The sequence below is a fragment of the Pteronotus mesoamericanus genome, unplaced genomic scaffold, assembly GCF_021234165.1.
Source record: "Pteronotus mesoamericanus isolate MK-2021 breed Mesoamerican mustached bat unplaced genomic scaffold, CSHL_Meso_final contig_105, whole genome shotgun sequence".
Classification (NCBI taxonomy): domain Eukaryota; kingdom Metazoa; phylum Chordata; class Mammalia; order Chiroptera; family Mormoopidae; genus Pteronotus; species Pteronotus mesoamericanus.
In genome coordinates this window covers 9685702-9708527 of record NW_026555006.1, presented here as the reverse complement: position 1 = coordinate 9708527, position 22826 = coordinate 9685702, and the positions used below count along the sequence as shown (strand labels likewise).

The following is a 22826-nucleotide window of genomic DNA, read 5'->3' as shown; positions in this document are numbered from 1 at the left end:
TCTGCCATGCCACAAACATTTTCTATCAAAATTGCCAAGTGCTACAGTTTAAGCTTAACCACCACCCATGCTGCTCCTGCCCAAAATAAAGCCCACACTCTTCATTTGGGCCATAAGGACCTCAAAGCTCTGGCCCTGCCTGCATCTCTAACCCTCCTGCCCTCCCTGATCAAAACCCCTGACACTGCAACTCCACAAAACTACGAGCATCCCCTCGAATAAAGGTTGGGCACCTTTATTCATACTGTTCCCTATGATGCAAAGAATAAAAACCTGCAGTTCACAGAAAAAGAAATGTGATAAATACAGATGAACCTTTCCCCTCACAAAAAATAGAGGAAATAGAAATCAAAACAATACTAAGATACAATTTTTGAACAAAATGGCAAAAATGAAAAATTTTGATAGCACTTTTGGCAAGAGTGTGGGGAAATAGTTTCATACACTTTTAGTGGGACAGTAATTGGTTAAATCTTCTTCAGAACAAATGTATCAGTATTTGTCCATTTTCAAAATCTATACTTTTACTCAACAGTTTAACTTCTAAAAATGTATGGAATGTCTCACCTAAAAAATATATACAAAGAAGTCCATTGCAACATTTTTTTGTAAAGGCAAGAGCACACTCACAAAATGCCAGAAATAATTTAAATGTTTATTAATAGGGGACATAAACAGCTGTTACAAACAATGTGAAGGAGCTAAAGAAAAATGCTAATGATATTAGGTAAAAGCAAGTTCTTAGATCTCATATATTATTTTTTTAAAGGGGACAGGTTATCAGTGTTTCTCAAAGTGTGGTCACAGGAAGAATGGCATCAGGACCACAAGGGAACTATTGTGTCAGAAATGCAAATTCTCAGGTTCCAGATCAGATCTATTGATTCAGAAACTCTGGGAGTGTAGCCCAGGGCCCTGGAAGAAGCCCTCTAGCAGGTCCTGATAAATGCTTAGTTTGAGAGTGAGTGCACTGTATAAAAACCCAACATACCAGATTTCAGGAAGAATATGCAAACACCTGCCAAGAAAAGCAATGTAGTGGGAGCGGGGAGGGCAATTTTTAACTTCCCTGTGCTGTTTGAATTTTCACAACGAGCAGCCACTACTGTAATCACAAAGCTCTTCCTTGTAATGAGTTAGACTCTGCTTTCTATGGCTCCTACTCTCTAATCCCCATTTTTATACCATAGGATCATCTAAACCTTCTAATCCCTTTTAGGTGAGCTATCCCTTTAAATGCTTGAAGATGATTCTCACAACCTCCTACTGAGTCTTCTTTCCTCTATGCTGAATATTTTCAGTTACTAAAACTGTTTTTCCTCCATGCCATTGCTTTTTCTAAAATAACAAGATAGGAAGGGGGACTTCATATATTTAACAAGAAGCACCCTGAAACCCATGCTTCCACATGATACTGTGTGGAGATGCGGCAAGTGGGGTGAACAGCACAAGCAAGCAGGCAGTAGGCCTGAAGGCCCTCTAGATACAACATGTGCTGGGGCAAATCAGTGGCCCACCCAGCCCAATACCTAACCTATACACTAACATAAGAATAATCTGTTCAGAAGAAAAGGTAAAGGGAGCAAGGGTGTCTTCACAAACTGTCTTTGACAGTGGACTTTTTGGTATCCCCCACCCAATACCCTATTCTTCCCTTAATAGATCATTAGAACTTTCACGTCACCTGTATTTTCTCAGTATGTTTTTTGAACTCAAATGTTTCATAAATGTACTTCTATGTTGAGCCACCCCTCATCTTGGATCAATAAATTTCTCATGAGCATTTACTCTGTGTCAGGCATGGTACCAGTGACTTAGTAGATGGCCTCGCTAATACCCTCCCCCTCCACACACAGCCACGGAGGGGTCAACCACTTACAGACGCAGTAACAGATCTGTGCAGATAGGTCACTTACCCAACCTCACAGAGCCAGTGAAAGCAGAGTGGGCCTGCGGTCCTATGCTCCTTCCGCCATATCACACGATGATCATTAAACATGTTTAACAATAGCCTCATTTGGCCACATAATTCTCCAATAAAAAACATTGGTAAATTACACTGAATTTACTCTGCCTAAGTCATTCTTGATTTTACAGACTTTGTGTTCCTCTCAACTTTGATTCCGCAAACCCAACCAGTTACTGAGTCCTTTCTTAACCTCTCCATCCCACAGCCAGTTTAGCAGAATTCCAGCCATTCTGCCCTCAGCATTGTCTGCAACAGAACTCACTGTTGCTCAGCCCCCAATCCAGAGAGCTGAGGGACTCGTAATATGTTCAGCCTGGATGATTTCTGGTCGATTTCCCCACTCTCCCTAAACGCACCCCATACATAAATCATTGTGTATGTACCTCTTGCATGAACTCTGCTTCACTTGTCATCCAGGTTGATAAAAACATCCTAAACAATTTAGGATGATGAAGAGGGGATTTACAGCACCCTCCTGGGGAAAACATGCCTAGTTTGAGAAGGAAATCTCATCCTGTCTCCCTTGCATGTCATTTTCTTCTTTTCTCGGAATGTATTATTCTTCCTTCTATTGGCACAACCAGCCACACTGATCCTGTGGCCAGGAACCTAGCGGTTAGCACTGACTCCTTGTGCAGGGTATCCCCGTCTGTCCCCTCCTCTACCACATATCCACTCTCAATCCTTCTCTGATGCTCTGTGTCCTGTGGACAGTAGTCTGGATCTCCAAGGCTCTCAATCCTCTGTCTTCTAATTGAGTTTGGCCAATGGCAAGCATTAGCAGAAGCCTCAAAGGAGGAAAGAGAGTAAGGTCAGGGCTTGCTTCCTGTGGAGTGGCCTTGAACTAGCTGTACCTCTTGAACTAAGACTAACTGATTCTCTCAAGGCAGCCTTCTTCACATGATTTCTCCTTTTCAGTTGGTAACCATTTTTCCCCTTGCCACATAAGTACAGGAATATAACAAACGTGCTGTTATTAGCCACAGGGATTCAGGCTGTCCCTATCTTTCTAAATAGTTCCTTTATTGAAAATTATCCTAATAGGAGGGTATCTTATGTTTCCTTCGGATAAACTTCCTTCATTGTGTCGTTTCCAGGCCTCAAGTGGCAAAAGAAGTCCCCATTATTACTGGTGCCTAGTTACCTCAAAATCCCTTCCTCACATCCTCAAGTAGTCCTTTCTTTACATTTTCTTTAAGAAATCCAGTTGAAGACTTCCACTTTAAGCCAAGATGTAGTAACAGGAACCATATTTACTCCCCTCCACCACCACCACTATCACCTAAAACAACTTAAAAAACAAACTCAAAATAGCAAACAACGGTTCTTAGGACATTGGAAACGAGTCAATGAAGCACAGTGATGCCAGAGAGTTGGGGGCAGAGGTGGAGAAGTATTCTGAAACTACTGTTCATGCTTAATGCCTGGGACCCAAGCCAAGACCCGCAGTATCCCTGGGTTGAAGAGACAGAGTTTGCCATCTGTGGACAACAAGGAGGCTAGATTATTAGAGGCAGAGTACAACAGAGGAGCGAGGCATATGACAGAAGAATTCCCGAGATCTATGAAGGGTGCTCCCCAAGCATTACAAAGAGTACCAATCACTGTATTCAATGTGACGAAACTATCTGAGCCAGAAACACCCCAAAGGATTAGAGTGAACAATCAATGGACCTCACACAGGACCATGAATAGTGTCTATTCACAAGAACCAGACTGAAAAACCTCCTAAGTCCCAGGGTCATTGGGTAGAATATGGGAAGATTTTTTTTTTACCTCTATGGTGAAGAAGAATTAACTCTGGTCCCACCTAACAAAGCTTAAAACAAAAATGAAAAGGATCAAATTGTTTCCAAATAACTATGCTCAAGTGCACCTACAGAAATACAAAGTATCTAGCACCAAACAAGGTAAAATACACAATGTCTGGTCTTCAATCAAAAATCACCAGACAGGCAAAGAAAAAAAAAATACTACCCTAAATGAGAAAAATCAATGGACACTGGCATAGAATTGTCACATTTATTAGAATTAGTAGACATTGCTATTAAAACCAGATATCACAACCCGATTTCATATGTTCAAAAAGCTACAGAAAAGACTGAACTAAGTTCAGACATAGAAAATATTTAAAAAGACTCAAGTCACAATTCTAGAAATGAAAACTAGAATATCTGCTATGAAACACTGACTATGGGATTAGACAATACATAAGAAAAGATTAGGATATTCAAGACATAGTAATAGAAACTACCCAAAATATAAGGAAGAGAAAAAAAGATTTTAAAAAAATAAACAGATCATTAGGGAGCTATGGAAAAACTTCAAGTGGCCTAATATATGTGAAATGGGGATCTCTAAAGGAGAGAAAGAAGGTGTCAGGAAAAATATTTGAAGATATAACGGGCACAAATTTCCCAGATGGTGAAACTATAAACCCACAGATTCAAGAGTATCTAGGAATATAAAGAAAACTAAACTAAACCAAGAAACATCATAATCAAATTTCTGAAAAGCAATAATAAAGAGAAAATCTTAAAAGCAACTGAGGGAGATACAGAGGGAGGGACATTATTCACAAAAGAAAAAAATGAAAATAATGCAAGCTAGGAGACAGAGGCATAAGATCTTTAAAGTCTGAAAGTAAAAACTTTATATCTAGAATTCTTTACCACATGGAGAAAAATCTTTCAAAGTTGAAGCTAACATAAAGATTTTTCCAGACAAAAGATTTAAAAGTTCATCAGGAGCAGAACTGCTCTATAAGAAGAAGAGAGGGCAATATCACATGGAAACTTGGGTCTATAAAATGTAATGAAGAGCACAAGGGTAACATTGTGTGCACATAAAAGATTTTTTAAAAATTATCTGACTGTCATAAGAAGATAATTGACTGCTTAACCATAAAATAAGTATGTATCACGGGGTTTAAACATATGTAGAAATAAAATGTACAAAATACAGCAACAGTAGCACAAGGGCTAGGAGGTAGGTGTTATAAATCTTTTGTTCTTAAATAAAACATATATGTGAGGTAGCATAGTTCCACTTAAGCATAGACTCTGATAAATTAAAGATGTATTCTATAAACCATAAAGCAACCACTAAAATAATAACAAAAATTAGTTATACCTAATTAACCAATAAGAAAGAAAAAGTGAAATTATAAAAAGAAGGCAGAAAAAGCAAAAGAAGGCAGAAAACGGAAAAGAGGCCAAAGAACAGATGGGACCAAAGGGGGCAGGGAGCAAAATGGCATATTCACCAAATTATATAAATAATTACATTAAATATAGTCTAAACACCCCAAAGAAAAGGCAGGTATTGTCAGGCCTTGCCTTGATATCCAATCTAACTATATGCTGCCTATAAGAAACCCACTTTAAATATAAGGATACAAGTAGGTTAAAAAGTAAAAAGAGGAAAAAGATATAACATAAAACAGAAATCAGAGGAAAACTGGAGCAGCTATATTATTATCATACTAAGTACATTTTAGAGCACAAATATTACCAGGAAAAATGACTAAGTAGATTTCAGAGCAAATAATATTATCAGAAATTATGAAATAATAAAGGAGATGATTCACCAAGAAAACCTATCAATCCTAAATATTAAAATGCACCTAATAACTGTACATCAGAATACATAAAACAATATCTGATAGAATTTCAAGGAGAAATGCATATAGCCACAATTATCATGAGATTTCAATACCCTCTCTCAATTATTGATAGAATAAGTAGCAGTCAATAAAGTTGACCTTTTAGGGATGTATTTATAAAAAGCACTCTACCTAATAAGAGAAGAATACATATTCTTTTCAAGTGCACTTGGGACATTTATTGAAACAGACCACATTCTGGGCCATGAAACAGTCTCAAAAGTTAAAAGGATTCAAGTCATACAAAGTATGTTCTGTGACCACACAGAATTAAATTATAAATCAATAATAGAAAGATATGTGCAAAGTCCTCAAATATCTGGAAACTGAATAACAAACTTCTATACAACCCATGATCAAAAATAAAAATGGAAAAAACCTAAAAAGATTTTTACTAAATAAAAAACAGCAAAAGTGGTAGGATTAAGCTGAAGTAGTACTTAGAAATTTAAAATATCAAATGTCTATATTAGGAGAGAGGTCTCAAATACATGGCCTCCTCTTCCACCATGAGAAATCAGAAGGAGCCCTGGATGGTGTGGCTCAGTGGATTCAGTGCAAAAATTTTTTAAATGTTACTAAATAGAATCCAATAAAATATAAAAAGGATAATAGATCCTGACCTAGTGGGATTTATCTCAGGAATACACTGTCAGTTTAATATATCAAAAAAAAAAAAAAAATCAATGAATGTATTGGGTTAGCCAAAAAGTTCATTTAGTTTTTTCTGTACAATGACTCTACTAGTGCTTAGTTGTCTCTAAGTCTGTCAAAATAATTTTGTTAGATTGTATTGTGGCAGCTGTCATATCAGTATGCATTTTTTAAAAAATCAAAATTGGTGAATTTTTGTGCAGCCATTTTAATACCGAAGATAGAAAAATTACACAACATTTTTGGTATATTATGCTTTATTATTTCAAGAAAGGTGAAACACAACTGCAACACAGACACAGACAAAGATGTGCAGTGTATGAAGAAGGTGCTGTGACTGATCAAATGTGTCAAAAGTGGTTTGCAAAGCTTCTTGGCACAGTTGACATTTTGGTCAAATAAATCTTTACTGTGGGGCTGTCTTATGCTTTGGAAAATATTTAGCAGCACCTCTGGCCTCTACCTAATAGAAGCCAATAGCAGGAAATAGCCAATATAATCAAAATATCCAAATCAATAAAGTTATTGGTGAAAATAAAAAATGTGTCTGTTATTTTATGGAAAAAACTAAATGGGCTTTTTGGCCAACTCAATAATTTATCATATTAAGAATTAAAAAATGATCTCAAAAGTTATAGAAAAAACTGAAAAAATGACAAAATATAATATCCATTGTTCATTTAAAAACAAATACCCAGAAAAACAACACCTCCCAGGAAAGTAGAAATAGAATGACACTTCCTAAAACTGATAAAAGGCCTCAACAAAGAATATACACTAATATCAAACATCATTGTTAATGATTTTTTTAAAATGCTTCTAGCCAGTGCACTATAGCAAGAAAAAGAAATAAAAGGCATTCTCACTGAAAGCAAGAAGTAAAAGTCTTTATTTACAGATAACATGATTACCTACATAGAAAATCTGATAGCATCTACAAAAAAGCTAAGAGAACTAATAAGTAGTTTAGCAAGGTTGTAGGATACATGATCAATACACAACTAGCAACAGACAATTGAAAAGTGAAATTTTAAGGCAATATCATTTACATGAAAAAAGTATAAAATACCTACAGATAGTCTGACAAAAATGTGCAAGATCTATCTACTGAAAGCTACAAAACATAGCTGAAATTAAGGAAAACCTAAATAAATCAAGAGATATACTGTGTCCACAATAGCCTCGCCCTCAGGAGGGACTCAGCCCTGCCCCAGTAGTGTTAAAGCCTGACTACTGAGTACAGAGTGGCAGCCACAGATAGTAGATCCCTGGATAAAGGGAGGACACAGTGGTCTAGAGACACTTGTGGAGAGACTGGAGATGGAGGCTTTGGGGAGAGAATGGAGAGAGTAGCCGGCGGGATCCCAGTGCTGACTCCTCCCCCATATGGCAACAGCCCTCTGGCTCAGGCAGGCTACTCCCCTGAGTGGCAGCAGCATGAGGAGGACTCAATAACCCTGACCCCAGGAGGGACTCTGCCCCGCCCTGTGGTGTCTAAGCCTGACTGCTGAGTGCAGAATGACTAGGTTAATAGCTGAAGGAGACAGCCACAGACAGCAGATTCCTGGAAGTCTCGAACAGACTGCCTAACGTCAGGCAGGGTCAACATCTGACATCATCAGAGGCAGATCCAGAAAGAAAAAACAGCAGTCTCCTACCACAGAAGTTTACACCACAAAGTCAGGAAGTCAACACAGATCAATTTAAGTAGCAGAAGTAAAAAAAAAAAGTCTCATAAATAATGGGAAGACAAAGAAACACTCCCCAGTAGAAGGGAAAGGAGGAATCCTCAGAAAGAGAACTAAATGAAATAGAGGCAAGTAAACTATCAGATACTGAGTTCAAAACAATGGTTCTAAGGAAGCTCAATGAGCTCAGTGAGCTCAGAGAGCATTACAAAAAACAACAGGGAAACTACAAGGAACTTACTGCAAACTATATCAGTATGAAAAAGGACATAGAAACTCACTAAGAGGCAAGAAGAATTAAAGAATACAATTTCTGAATTGAAGAACACAGTAGACGGAATCAAGAGCAGGCTAGATAAAGCAGAGGAATGAATCAGCGAGCTGGAGGATAAGGTAAAAAAAAAGTTCCCAGAAAGAGCAAAAAAGTAAAAAAGACTCAAAAAGAATGAAGAGGCATTGAGAGAAATGCAGGACAACCTGAAATGTAATATCCGCATAATAGGGATACCAGAAGGAGAAGAAGAGGAGCAAGGCAAACAGAACCTGTTGGAAAAAGTAATGATGGAAAACTTCCCTAATTGGAGGAGAGAAAAAGTCCCACAAGTCCAGGAAGCACAGAGGGTCCCATTCAATAGGAACCCAGTGAGACCCACTCCAGGACACAACATAATTAAAATGGCAACTATCAAAGACAAACAAAGAATCCTAAAGAGAGCAAGGGAGAAAGAGGTAGTAACATATAAGGGAGCCCCAGTTTGGCTGGCAGCTGACTTCTCAACAGAAACACTGCAAGCCAGAAGGGAATGGCAGGAAATATTCCAAGTCATGAAAAGAAAAGGCCTGCAACCAAGGCTGCTCTCTCTACCCAGCAACGCTCTCAATTAAAATGAAAGGCAAAATAAAGAGTTACCCAGACAAAAGAAGGCTAAAAGAATACACCTCCACCAAACCAGCATTAGAAAATATGCTGAAGGGACTGCTTTAAGAAGATGAAGGAAAAGAATCTAACAATATCCAGTTCCTTTCACAATCACCAATATGTGGTATTACCAATATTTTTAATACTTATTAATCTGATCGTGACAATGATGTGCTATTTTGTTATTTTATTATTTGTCGAAACTAAACCTGTTTTTGTATATTTCTAGCTTATTTCTATTATTTTTAAAAAGCTTTAAATGACTTTTTAATATTCTCTATCCATTTTTTGATTAAATGTTTGCAGAATGTTTTCCCTAAAAACAAAAATTAACCCTTTTCTAGATGTGTTGCAAATATTTTCCTATTCTATTACTTTCCTTTAACTTTTTATATGTATATTATTGTATAGTATTAAATGTTTCATGTAATCATATTCTCAAAATTTTACTTTATATTTTGAATATTTTACTTCAGGTTAAGAAAAATATTATTTTGTGTTTTCTCCTAAAACTCCTTAGATTTAACATATTGATTTTTAACTCACCTATTTTTTGTATAATGTGTGAAATATGGCTCTATATTTGTTTTATTTCAAGTAATAGTGGTCCATGCACCTTATTTTTTAATAAGCCTTATTTTACTCATTGATTTGAAATATCGATTGAATCATACGCCACATTATGATTAGACAGATATATACATTTGTTTCTAGAATGCTCATTTTATTTCATTGATCTACTTGATTATTTCTGTGCTGGCATCATGTTGTTTTAATTGCTGAGACTTTATAATAGATTGAATTTTTTTAATATTTTATAATGGATTTTGACATTTAAAAAAATAAATAAATAAAGTCAATCTGCATTTAAAAATAAAGAAAGAACTGCCTTTTGCGACAACATGGATGGAACTGGAGAATATTATGCTAAATGAAATAAGCCAGTCGGTGAAAGACTAGTACCATATGATCTCACCTATAAGTGGAATCTATTCAACAAAATAAACTAACGAACAAAATAAACCACAGGCATGGAAACATGGAACAGACTGAAAGATACCAGAGGGGATGGGGAAGCAGGACAATGGTGGAAAGAAGGAGAAGGGACTAAACAAGTATGGACGTGGACAAGAGAGTAGGAATTGACTATGGGAGCAGGAGGTGGGGTGCGATGGGTGGAGGAGAGCAAAGGGGGAAAATTTGAAACAACTGTAATAGAATAAACATGATTTAAAAATAAAAAATTTTAAAAAAAGAGGTATACTGTGTCCATATGTCAAAAGACTCAATATTTAAGATGTCGATTTCCCCCCCAAATTAATGTATAGATTTAATAAAAGTCCAATTAAAATCTAAGCAGGTCTTCAGTTTGAAATGGACAGAATGACTGTAAAATTAACATGGAAATGTAACTGACCTACCATAACCAAAACAACTTTTAAAAAGAACAGAGTTGAAGGACTTACATTACTTGAGTTTAATACTTATTACATAACAATAGTCATGAAGTCTATGTGATATTGGCATTAAAATAGACAAAAAGCTCCATAGAAGAGAATAAAACAACCAAAAATAAGCCCACATATACACATGGTAAATCGATTTGATAAAGGTGCAAAGGCAATTTAATGGGCAAAGGACAGGCTTTTCAGCAAATGATGCTGGAACAATTGATATGCAAACAAACAAACATTGTTCCACATCTGGTGCCACAGATTAATTTAACTTAAAATGAGTCATGGATTTAATGTAAAACCGAAAAACAATAAAGCTTCTTAAAACAATAGGTGAAAATATTTGAGACCTCAGTCTAGGCATGATTTCTCAGATATAACACCAAAACCATCATCTATAAAAGAATAATCTGACAAAATAGACATCATCAAAATTACAAATTGATAAATTAGACTTTATCAAAATTAACAGCTCTGATTTTCAAAAGATGGTTAAGAAAATGAAAAGACTCAGCTGTGACACAGGATTTATAATGAGAATATATAAGAAGCCTGAAATTATTAGTCATTAGGGAAATACACATTAAAACCGCGTAACAGGATTCCACATTAGAATGGCTAAAATTAAAAAGTGACGACAGAGTGTAGCGGCAACTTAGAGTTTCACCCACTGCTAAGGAGAATGTACAATGGCACCATCGCTTTGAAATACAGGTGACTGTTTCTTAAAAAGTTAAACATACAATTCACACGTGAACTATTTATTCCACTTCCAGGTATTTAACGAAGAGAAATGAAAGCACATGTCCGTGTATACAAACAATCATAGCAGCTTCACTTGTAGTAGCCAAAAAGCAACAAATAATTCAAATATCTATCAACAGGTAAATGGAAAAACAAAGCATAATAGTAGTAACCCAATGAAATACTACTCAGTAAAAAAGGAATGAACCACATATGTACATATAACATGGATGAATCTCAAGACGATTGAGTAAAAGCCATCACACAAGAAAATATACATATTATATGACCCCCTAGATGAAATTCTAAAAAATCTTAATCTATGGTGACAGAAAGTAGATCACTGGTTGCTTTGGGGGAGGGGTGGTACTAGGGAGGGAGGGCTTACCAAGGGACACAAGAAATCTTTGGGGGTATTAGAAATATTCTTCATCTTAATTGTGATGATGATTTCATGGATATATACTTATGTCAAAAATTATCAAATTAGACACTTTAAATATGTAGTTTATTGTATGTCAATAAAGCTGTTCAAAAATACCCCCATTAAGAATGCCTGCTTTTCCCCATGGAACCTTGACTACCACATTCTTTCTTCATCCCCTACAGTCAATCAGTGATTAATTCCTAACCATTCTGTTCTCCTAATCCCTCTCCATTTCATAACAATTACCCTAACTCATTTCTCACCTGTATCATAATAGTCTTTCTCCAGCCTTCATCCTGCAGCCAGTATTAATTTTCCAAAACACGGGAGATACATTTCAAATTCTCTTAACATGATTCACCCACCCACCCTCCTTTGTGGTGATTTCCACCTCACGTCTCCTGATGAGCCATGCTAATCAACAGGCAATATAGTTTTGCACAAACCCTTTCCAAGTCAAATAAACCCAAATCCTTTCCCACTCCACTCATAGCGAGGCTTTATAACTCAGCTTGGTTATTATCTCCTATGGGAAGCTTTCCCCAAAGCCCCATATTGGACCATTTGCCCTTCTCTCAACCCCTGAGCATCTTCTGCATAACCTGTCACAATACTAATCTCACTATGATATAAACTCCCTCATCAGACTAGATAGAAGTTGACTGGATGAAAGCTTCAAAGCAAAGACTAAGTCTCAGTTGTCTTTATTTTCCCAGTACCTATCACACATGCCACAAGGGTAGTCAACAAATGAAAGAACTGAAGCACTGGTCTGGATGACCTCCTCCTTTCCTCTTTCACAACCTGGGTTGATTCTATATCCCATCTTATAAAAAGGTGGGCAGTTGAGGGGTTAGGGTTAAATGATCTCTGTAGTACATTCTGATAAAATAATTATATCAAGTCCCCTGGGAAGAGGGGTGTTGCCCCCACCCTGGCTGAGAGTGTAAGAGCAGGGTTCATTACCTCAAACTGTTTTCAAAACCAGCTGGTAACTGTGATTTGAACTAAGAGAAAGGTTAGGGAAAAGGAACAAGATTCTAGGAAAATATGAGGCCCACAGCAAAGATTAAGATTGCCTCTAAGAAAGCCCCGTGTCCTCCCAGTTAATTTAATCTAGAGACACAGATCTCCACCTCCAGGTTATTCCCTTCTCCAAATATACATGTTTGACATCCAAATCCAGCCATGGAGGCTCCCAACCTTTCTACCCGCCGGGGATCAATCTCCAGGCCCTTCTCAACCTCTCTGGTCTGTTTCCTCCAATCATCTTTAATAAAGAGTCCTCTGGGCTCCTACTAGGAGGAGGTTCTCCTCAGCCAGTCCCTCCCAAAGCCAGCCATGGCCATCAGGTCAAGAGCCAAGCAGAGGGCCTCATTAACAGGAGACTCCCAGAAGACTAAGAGGCAAGTTATAAGGCTGGAAAATCCAGGTGGCAATTTCAAAAGTAAAAAATCAGGATATACACAAGGTGGTTTATGGGAATGTAAGGCAAAGCAAGCAAAACAAAGCAAAACTCTTCCGTCTAAATAACAGCCACATACTAAGAGAAGATTTGCAGTTCAAAAGCATAATCGCTTCCTCCATCCTGAACTCTCATTTTTCAAATGAACCAAATGATGATGGCTCTTCCATTTCTTGGTAATGGCTGGCCCTTTAATTTAGAGACAAAATTAGTTAAGACAGGAGAAGAGCTTTAATGAGAAATAACCAATGATTAAGTAAATTCATCATTTTGCATCGTGTTGATCCCTTAAAAGAAGGGAAATTAATAAAAATGGAACGATTTCCCCCTGGGCTTTCCTACCCGGGATAACTGTAACCAAAGAGTATTATACCATCTAAACTAAACTGCACCTCAAACATCGTAAGTTGTTGAAAGCATTTAGAGTTACAAGCAGTGCAGGCCTTAAAATACCTTAGGTAGCCAGATTTTAATTCAAAGGCTCAAAAATGCCAGGGAAAATATTCTAAAAGTCGGGAAGATGGGGGTTAAGAGATGGGGCAGGGTTAGGGTGGAGTGGGGTGGGGTGGGGAAGTGAGTTAACTGGGCAGTGATGGCAGGAGACCTCGGATTCCAGACATCTCAAACGCAGCCTTGGGGATGCAGTAAAGACCGACTCTCCCGTAGGGTGGTCGGACACCTCACCCGGGAGACAACACTGGGAACTCAATAACGTCTCCGGAACCCAGGCCCGGCGGGAATGAGACTTAATCAGCCAGCCCAGGAACAGGAAGAGGCGGCGGCGACCGCAGAAAAAAGGAGGCAGCCTTAGGCCGGTGCGCTCTCCGATTGGCTAACGTGCGCGCTGCGCGTCTGCAAAAGCCCCTGATGCACACGTGGGAATAAGAGGAGGGTCACTTACTTGTCCAATCTGAAATTACATTTCAGCTAGCAGGCTCTGCAGGTGGCCGCGCGGAGCCGCACCGCAAAGGGACTGGGCGGTCCCAGTTGGAGGCTGAGGCCCCGCCCCGCACCAGACCCCGCCCCCGGCCAGCCGCGGCCCCTGTAAAATGCGCCCGGATTGGTCTTTTGAACCCGGCCCGGGATTGGCCCGTGCCGGTCCGCTGTCGCCTTGAACCCTGTCCAGCTAGTAGGTGGTGCGGAGCACAACCTCGCTTGGGTAACTCCTCGCCCACTGTACGTTTAAAGGCATCGATGGGGCTTTGTCTGCTCCAGCTGAGAATTTCCCGTTCTGGGGGCTCATTTCACGGTACTCACCTACACAAACTTATCTTTAACCACCATTTACTGAACACCAGGACTGTTGTGGGCGAGTGTGGAAAAAATAATTTAAAAATGTTCTTTGAATGCTTACTTTGTGCCAGGTGTTGTTCCTGATACTGGACAGAATTTACTCATCCTGTGGCCAGCCCTCTGAAGTGGGATCACAATCTCTAAATCTACAAAGCAGATAGGTCCCTGCTTTGAAGAAGTTACAACCTGTGGGTCATGGACACACCTACCTAATTTTATCCTCACAATCCTTGCCTTTATAATAATCTAGATACTATTTGTCACTATCTTAGAGACGCACAAGGTCAGAAACGCGTTCAGCCTGTCCAGAGACACACAGCTAGCTCTTAACCAGAGGGAGAATTCCAACCTGACCTCCTATATGAGCTGTTTCCTTTTGAAAAGCAGGTTCCCAGTTGATGAGATTCAAGATAAGGAAGATAGTTTAGCAAATGGCTGAATCCAAGCCCTTTGTTTTCCGAGAAAAGTTAACTGGTGTCCAGTAAATGAAGTGCCTTTCCAAGGACACGCCAGGTATGAGAAGTCCATTTAATGACAGTGATTTTAATGACCTGGCCTGTGTGCTGTGTGCGTTATAGTCACTGCCTGCTATCCTCACAGCAAACCCAGAAGTCAACAGATACTCTTGTCTTTGTTTTACAAGTGAGGGTACTGGCTCAATGAAGCAGAGCCAGGTGATTGGTTGCTAGGGGTCCTGGTTTGGGATCATTTTCTTTCTTACATGCAACGATTCTTTGCCTTCCATTTTCAACAAGTATCTGAAGATCTAATCTTTGGGAAGATAAGAGGTACTGGAATCTGGCTACTTAGCACCTATGTGAATCATAGCATACAGTAGAAATAATAATATTAAGACCTCTTCATCTTACCTTTCCAGAGTATTGTTAAGAGAAAATAAAGTAATAAATATGAATTATGCTTTGTAAAGTGTTAGATTATGAATACAGGTAAAACATGGCTTCCTCATCTTCCTCAGTATACCCCCAGGAATGGAATAAATGAAATATACTGTTTGCCTCAATGGCAGGAGGTCTCACATTGGCTAGATTTGAATTAATTACAGTTTGCTGCCTGGTCTTTATTGAGGTCTCTGTTTCTAGGCTTTTTGTATTTGATTATTGGTGTGTTTCCTCTAATTATCATACTATCATTAGTAGTAATGGCAATAACTGCACAGTGGCCAGAAAGCCAGCAGCCATATTGGACCATGAAAGGACCTGAAAAATGAAAGGCACACCCAGGAAATCAAGGAGATGGAAGGATTTGGATTTCTCACACCATTCAACATTAGACCAGCAACCACTAGCAACTTCCATGCTGTCTTGTGCGAGACACTTGTATTTTGTGCTTTCTGTCACATGGGGCCAAACCTCATCATAATACATATACCTTACCTCATGATAATCCTACAGCAACTCTACAAGGTGATAGGTGCAGAAACAAGACCAGAGAATATAAACAAGTGGTTCAAGGTCATCCAGCTAAGTGACAAAGATGAAATTCTGAAGCCAATTCTCATTCCCTTCTTCAATTAAGGCTCACTGTGTATGATGAATGAAACATTCCACTTATTTATTCTATGGGTGGCAGACTTTTTTTTTTTATAAAGGACCAAGCAGTAAAGATGTAAGCTTTGTGAATCATACAATTTCTGTTGCAGCTATTTAACTTTGCTTTTATACTGCAGAAACAACCATAGATAAGAGAAAATGAATGGGTCTGGCTATGTTTCGATAACACTTTTTTTTTTTTTTTTTACAAAAGCATGCAATGGGTCAATGTGGCCCACAGACCTTAGCTTGTTTACCCTTGATTTATTCAGTTGTGATATTCCATCACAAAACTGCATTGGAAATACATTATAGAAGGCAGAGGGATTGTGGCAATGCAGGCATGCCCACGCTGTTGACCAATATAAAGGCCAGTTCATGACAGTGCAGTCTAAGAGAAAGATCCCTAAACTGATAGTCATGAGACCTGGGCAGTGAGTTCATATCTACAGCTGAAACCAGCTCCATATCCTGGACTGTCCCCAGTTGCCTCCATTTCCTTATATATTAGAAACAAATAACAATGCAAATATTATCCATATTTTCTTGTTTTTTATGGCTGCAGGGGGACTAAGATAAGATTACATATGTAATCACATTTCTGAAAGCTGTAAATGTTATCTAACTGTATTTACATTGCCTCACCTAGGGACTGTAGAGCCTCCACTGTACCCTTCAGTTCTCTCTGCTTATCTCTGTCATGGATCTCATAGAATGCATGCATCAAATGCCTAGTAATTATTAGTATATCTGTTTCTCCCCTTCCCTCCTCCCCACTCTGCAAAAAGGGTTATTGTGTTGCACTAGATTAGAAGACTTTATCATTGAGAAGTCTAGACATTCACTCAGGGTTACTGCCAGGCAGCCTGGGATCATGCAGAGTCATTTTCCACTTGGCACATCGCAAGTCACACTAGTGAAGCAGCACATTAGATTTAAGCAAGACAGAAAAAGCTGGGTTGTGAAACCCTGGAACGAGCTGAACTGCAAGTTTGTGTAATTTTCTTCCCGCTCAGAGACAATTATGTGCAACAACAGGAGGCAGACGGGAGATCTGATACTCTCTCTGATGACCTGTGGAGGCCCTGTGATTCTCTAACTACATTCTCTGAAGGCTTTCCCTGCTTTAGCAGCCTGCCCTCTCACCAGAGAAAAGACGTAATTTCCCTGAGATTCTTGGAGTCATGGCACAGAAATAGATATAATTATTCGTTTATTCATGAGTTCATTTATTCATTTGTACATTTATGTGTTCATTCATTTAACAAAGACTTACTGAGTGCCTACTGTTCTAGACACTAAAGAGACGGTGTTGAGAAGAACAGAATTGTTTCTGTCCTCATGGAATTTACAGTCATAAAATAGACATTCAATAAATAAGCACACAGATATAAAAGTGATTCAGTTGCAAGCAGAAAGGAAAATAGGATGCTATGAGAGAGGAAATAGGATACTACATGCCTTAGATCGAGGACTAATTCGATCAGCAATTTTGTGGAAACAGTTTCCCTGAATACATTGTTTTGCGTCTTCAACAGTGCTGCTAGGTGGCTATGATCACAATCATTGTACAGATAGGAAAACTGAGGCTTAGTTAGGGAGATTGGGTGCCTGACCTGCTGCTGCACTATCAGTCAGTTTGGAGCGTGCCGTGCTTTCTCCAGCACTCCACACTGCATAACACAAACCCAGAGGGTGAGAATTTTTCCACCCCCCACCTTTGCTCATAATTTGACTCTTCCCACCTGAAAAGCCTCTCCCTCCATCTTCCTCTTACGGGATTTCTATTCTGCCTTCAGTATCTATTTGAGGACCTACTCCCTCTGCAATCTGAGGTCTCCATACATCTCTTTTCTCCTGGCCTCCTGCAGCAGTCATTCTCCATTACTTGTATGGCACCGACCCTGGGAACCCTTGTAAAGTTAATTCTCTTCGACATGCTTGCCCCGATGCCTTTTCTCATAGCCTTGAGAGCCGCACACGGCCCTGAGAACCAGGTAAACCTGTCTTTTTCTCCCAGGTCTACGTGTTTGCTGGGTGACCTGGAAAAAGTTTCTTACCCTCTCTACACTTTAGTTTCCTTGGAGAATAATGTTTCTTTCTTGAGATGCATCTTAAAACATTTGTGCCAGTGCTAAATAGATAGTTTGTGCTCCATACTCCTTAGTCTTTTACCCGATTCCAGTCCCCGTATTGGACACTTCTGCAGGACAAGAAGTATGACTTTTACTTTACAATCTCAGCAGCTAACACAGTGCTCTGTGTAACAGCAGGTATATAATTGGTAGGTATACATTTATGGTGGTGACAGCCCTTACCTGTCCACTGGGTCCCTCACTATTAATCTAACTTTTCTCCTGTCTCTGTCCCTTTCTTTCTCAACTCAGATTCCTTTAAGCCTCCCTAAACTTGATCCTCTGGCAGGAACAGGTGCCACTGCATGCACACTTGAAGTCTTCCAAATCCACACTGTCATCTCAGAAGGAAAGTAACTGAACTAGTTCACTGGACACCCAACAGGTGGTCAGTAAGGGTAAAACACTGCCTAGAAGGGTCTGCTGAGCTCCCCCACCCTAACTGGCACCTAGAGCCATATTTTATACACAAAATAATTTATTTGCTCAACACTCATCTCTAAGGGGTGCCAGTAGCTCATTTCCAAAGATGGGAAAATGTTCCAATTTACTTTATTACTTACCTGCTATTTCCTGCTTGTCCTTTATCTACCTGCCTGCCTGCCTTCATCTCTTTACTCAATTGAATCCTGAGTATTTGCTAAGGGCTAAGTCAGAGCTAGATGCTCTACCACAAGTACAGGTGAAAGTGCTATGGGCACCCCAAGGCTGGTGAGAAGAAGAGGGGGGATGGAGTGCCAAGGGAAAGAAAAGACGGTGTTGACACTTAACTCGCACTGCGCTCAGCACCTCATGTGCAGTGTCTCCCAGCCACCCATGTCAGGGAGTAGGGATTATTGCTGATGAAACAGAAGCTCAGAACGGTGGAGCAACATGCCCTAGGTCATCTATCACAAGACACCACATGTCCAACTGCTGAAGAGGGAGTTTCTGCTGAGAAGCTAAAGTGGGCAGAGATGCTCATGTTGGATATAAAGATCTCAGATGATTGCAAGTCCTAATAATCTTACTGGTTTCCACCTATAGCACCGGTTTTCTCTTCCAGATCTAAGCTGCTCACCCACTCCCCAGTTCTAAGACTTCACTCACGATCTAACTGAGTTTTATACCATCTATATCTTTCTTCCTTAATACCACCTAATCACAATTCCACAGCCTTTTGGCCATGAGTCATTTTAATAAAAGTGCAAACTATGTGATGAGCCATGACAGCAATGTGCAACTCTAAACCCCAACAAGCATTCTTCTGGAACGAGACAACAGGTGGAAGAAGAGAGTCCAGGGCCATGAGATGACAAGGCCAAAGGGAGGGGGAGACAGATGGCCTGCTGGGAGTGCTTGCTCAAACCCCTGAGCCTGGGCCGTGTCTGGCCCTCAGCGGGAGGAACTGTGCCATGAACTTCTCTAGAAAAATGTCACTTGGAAACCATTAGAGAACATTGGTTTAGCTAATTTTCGGACTAGGTCCTATGGGAAGGTGCCTGCATAGAGAGGAGAGGCTGAGGGAACTTCCAGGCCTTCCAAGTTGCCTTCCACTCCTGCCAAGTTGTTCTATTCTCCAGTCCCTACTTTGCTGGCCAAACTACCTCTGAACTGCTCCTGCCCCACCGGACAGGGCAACTTTTCTTAATTGGCACCAAGTATAGAGTGGCATAGTGGTAGCTGTATCCTTTTACTAAACACATACACACATAGAGTCATACAAACATACCCACAGACCCATACATACGAGCTCAAGTACATACGCATAATGATACAAATACACATGTAGACATGTATACACACTACATACAACATGGACACATACATACACACACAAACTCATATCATATACCATCATGAACAGACACACAGACACACAAACTAAACCACAATATAGTGCACGGAAATATCCATGCAGCACAAATACAGTCATGCAGAGATATAGACACACATTCAAACCAGACGAACACATGTGCACTCAAACACACTTATGCACATACACATACATATGCACACAGTCTCATATTCACTTATACATCACACATATAAATAAAAAACACACACAGGCATACAGATCACATGGATACATACATGCACACACACACAAACATACTTATACACAGACCCACAGACAAATATACACACAGTCATACATAATAAACATTTTTTTCATTTGGAATCATTTTTAATATTTAAATACAAAAATGAGCTTGACTTTTTTCTCTCTTAGACATGCACGGGTCTAACAGCCAACATGCGCAGAGCAAGTGAGCCCCTGCTCTGCCCTCCACAGTGCCCATCCTGGGGTCTAAGCTGCTGCCAGCCCTCCCTCTTTGCCAACACACGTAGAAGTTCACAGTGGCTGCTTTTACACTACAGCTGTAATGCATTTTGTATTTCATATTGTGTGCACATAAAAATAAAGCTGTCGTTAATGGTCAGGGATACATTCTTCCCCATGGTGTCCATTCCTTCCCCACAATGAGATACTGAGATCTTCTGGCCAGGAGTAATTTAGTGAAAGACGCGGGATGGCCAGAGCTGGGGTAGCCATCTGCGTGGCTGCACTCTGGTATCAGAGGGAGGACAGAGGTAGTAAGCTGGGTAGCTTGGAGGGCACAGCTGCAAGTAGGGAGTCTCTCCGTGAGACAACATGGCGAAAATTCTCCCAACCAGGTTTAGATAGGTCGATGTACCAAAGTTTGTTTTTTTTTTAACTTAGCATTTCAAACACTACTGAATTTTCAGACTTCCCCACCAAGACAGGTCCGATATAGCAGTAACAATCTAGATCTTTCCAGAAAGTGAAGGTAGGGCCCCTGGCATTTCTCCTTACAGCCCTGTATTAGGCCCTAGAAGTATCGGCCTCTGCTGCAGTTGCTGCTGTTTCTCCCTTTGCAACATCTCAGTCCAAAGACAACAGGAAGAACAAGAATCATGAAGGAAGTTGTCCCAATTGACAAGGCTACCCTGGAAAACCTGTACATTTTTTGAGCCACAAAGAGGGAGAGATCAAAAGTGGCTCCGGCTGCAGACTGGATCTTCTCAGGAAACTTCTCTATCAGACCCCAGAGTCCCTCCAATGGGGTCTTGTCTAGCTTCTTGTAGTTTTCCTCTTCCTGCTCCTCCTCAGTCTTCTAGACATCGCTTTTCAGAAGCAATTCGCTTGGGGACAGAGGAGCCCAGGACCAGCGGCAGCAATGGTGGCAGCCGTGGCTGTAGGGGGACCCATACACATGTCTTTAACCAGAACAACTCTCCCTTATCAATTTTACATTACAAATTCTATTAAAACAATTTTACTTAACAAATAGTCCACTTCTGAAAGAAATTAATTTTTTTTGTTTTTGCAGATTCATTTTTCGTTTCTTAAGTCCTGTATTGAATTCATGCTTGAGTAGGATCAATCCATTTGGTAACAAAGATGGACAGCAATGGCTTTAGCATTACAATGTCCTGATAATGTCCTGGTGAGAGGAGGGTGAGGCTATCTCCATGCTCTTCTTTTTTGCAGGAATGCTAGAAAAGGCTTTGATTGACTTAGTTTGGGCCAAGTGCCCATCCCTAAGTATGGGTTAGAAAGAAGGGAGCCTCACCTGAACCAGAAGCATCGAGTAGTGAGGTCAGGGATGATCTCCCAAAGAGATAATAGACAGACATGGAAATATTTATTTCCCCCTGACTTCTTCCACAAAACTTAGTGCTAGACTCATAAGGCAGACTCTGCTGAAGGTTGGAGGCATAAGATGAAGAAAAAAAAATTCCTATTCTTTTCCTCTAGAAACCCTCTAAGAGCCTAGAGATGCAGATGGCATATAAAATAAAAGTTTGATTAAATAAACTTTATCAAAAGACACTGTTAAGCAAACATATAGTCAAGCCATAGAGTAGAGAGAAATAGTCATAAAACATATATCTGAAAAGATTATACATATAAAGAATGACTACAATGCAATGATAAATAAACATACTAATTTTTTTAAAAAGGACAAAAAGCTTGGACAGACAATTCATAAAAGGAGACACATGAATGGGCAATAAACCCATGAAATGGTGCTCAACATCACTGTTTATCAGAGAAATGCAAATAAAAACCACAATAAGATACCGCCATATAGTGTCTAGAATGGCTAACATTAAAAAGACAGACAACAAAGATTGGAAATAGCGTGGAGCAGCCAAACCATGTACATTCCTACACTCCTGATAAGAATGTAAAATGGTACAACCAGTTTACAAGAGCATTTATTTACACTATGACCCAGTAATTCACTCCTAGTTATTAACTCAAGAGAAATGGAAATATATATTCACAAAAAAATATCTGAATGTGAATGTTAATAGAAACTTTATTATTAATAGCTCCAAACTGGAAACAACCCGAATGTCTATTAACAAGAGAATGGATAAACTAACTGTAGTATATCCATACAACAGAATATTAGTCACAAAAAAAGGATAAAGTACTGGTATATACAATTACATAAATTAATTTCATAGAAAGTATGTCAGGCAAAAAGAGCTAGACATGAAAGAGTACATACTATATGATTGCATTTATGTGAAGTTCTAAACTAACCCATTGTAAAATAATTCATGATGAAAAAAATTGCCTGAGTTTGCCTGGAGAGTGAAAGGGTAGAAGGTAACAGGAAGCCTGACTCTGAAAAGCCAGGAGAAAACTTTCTAGAATGGTGGAAATGTACAAAACCGTGATAGATGTGTGGGTTACAAGAGCATATTCATTTGTCATTGTGCATTGCATTACATGTAAATTTTACACCAAATGAAACAAATTATTAAGAAGTAGCCATGGCTGGGTATCTCACTTGTTTAGAGCATTGCCCTGATTCACCAATGTTGTGGGTTTGATCTCCAGTCA

General features: G+C 39.4%; 1 protein-coding gene and 1 pseudogene across 2 annotated transcripts in view; both read right to left on the bottom strand.

The window, feature by feature from the left end:
- Nucleotides 1-13693, bottom strand: part of FGGY (FGGY carbohydrate kinase domain containing) — a 385198-nt gene extending 371505 nt beyond the window's left edge. Inside the window, exon 1 of one of the 2 annotated variants that reach the window (XM_054573901.1) lies at nt 13589-13693. In XM_054573901.1, the coding sequence (XP_054429876.1) occupies nt 13589-13604 (16 nt within the window). In that variant the 5' untranslated portion in view covers nt 13605-13693. The remainder of the gene's footprint in view (nt 1-13588) is intronic. The other variant, XM_054573920.1, reaches the window with a different exon arrangement.
- A 7038-nt stretch (nt 13694-20731) lies between these two features.
- On the bottom strand, nt 20732-21182 carry LOC129069383 (mitochondrial import receptor subunit TOM22 homolog; annotated as a pseudogene).
- Nucleotides 21183-22826: the final 1644 nt, after the last annotated feature.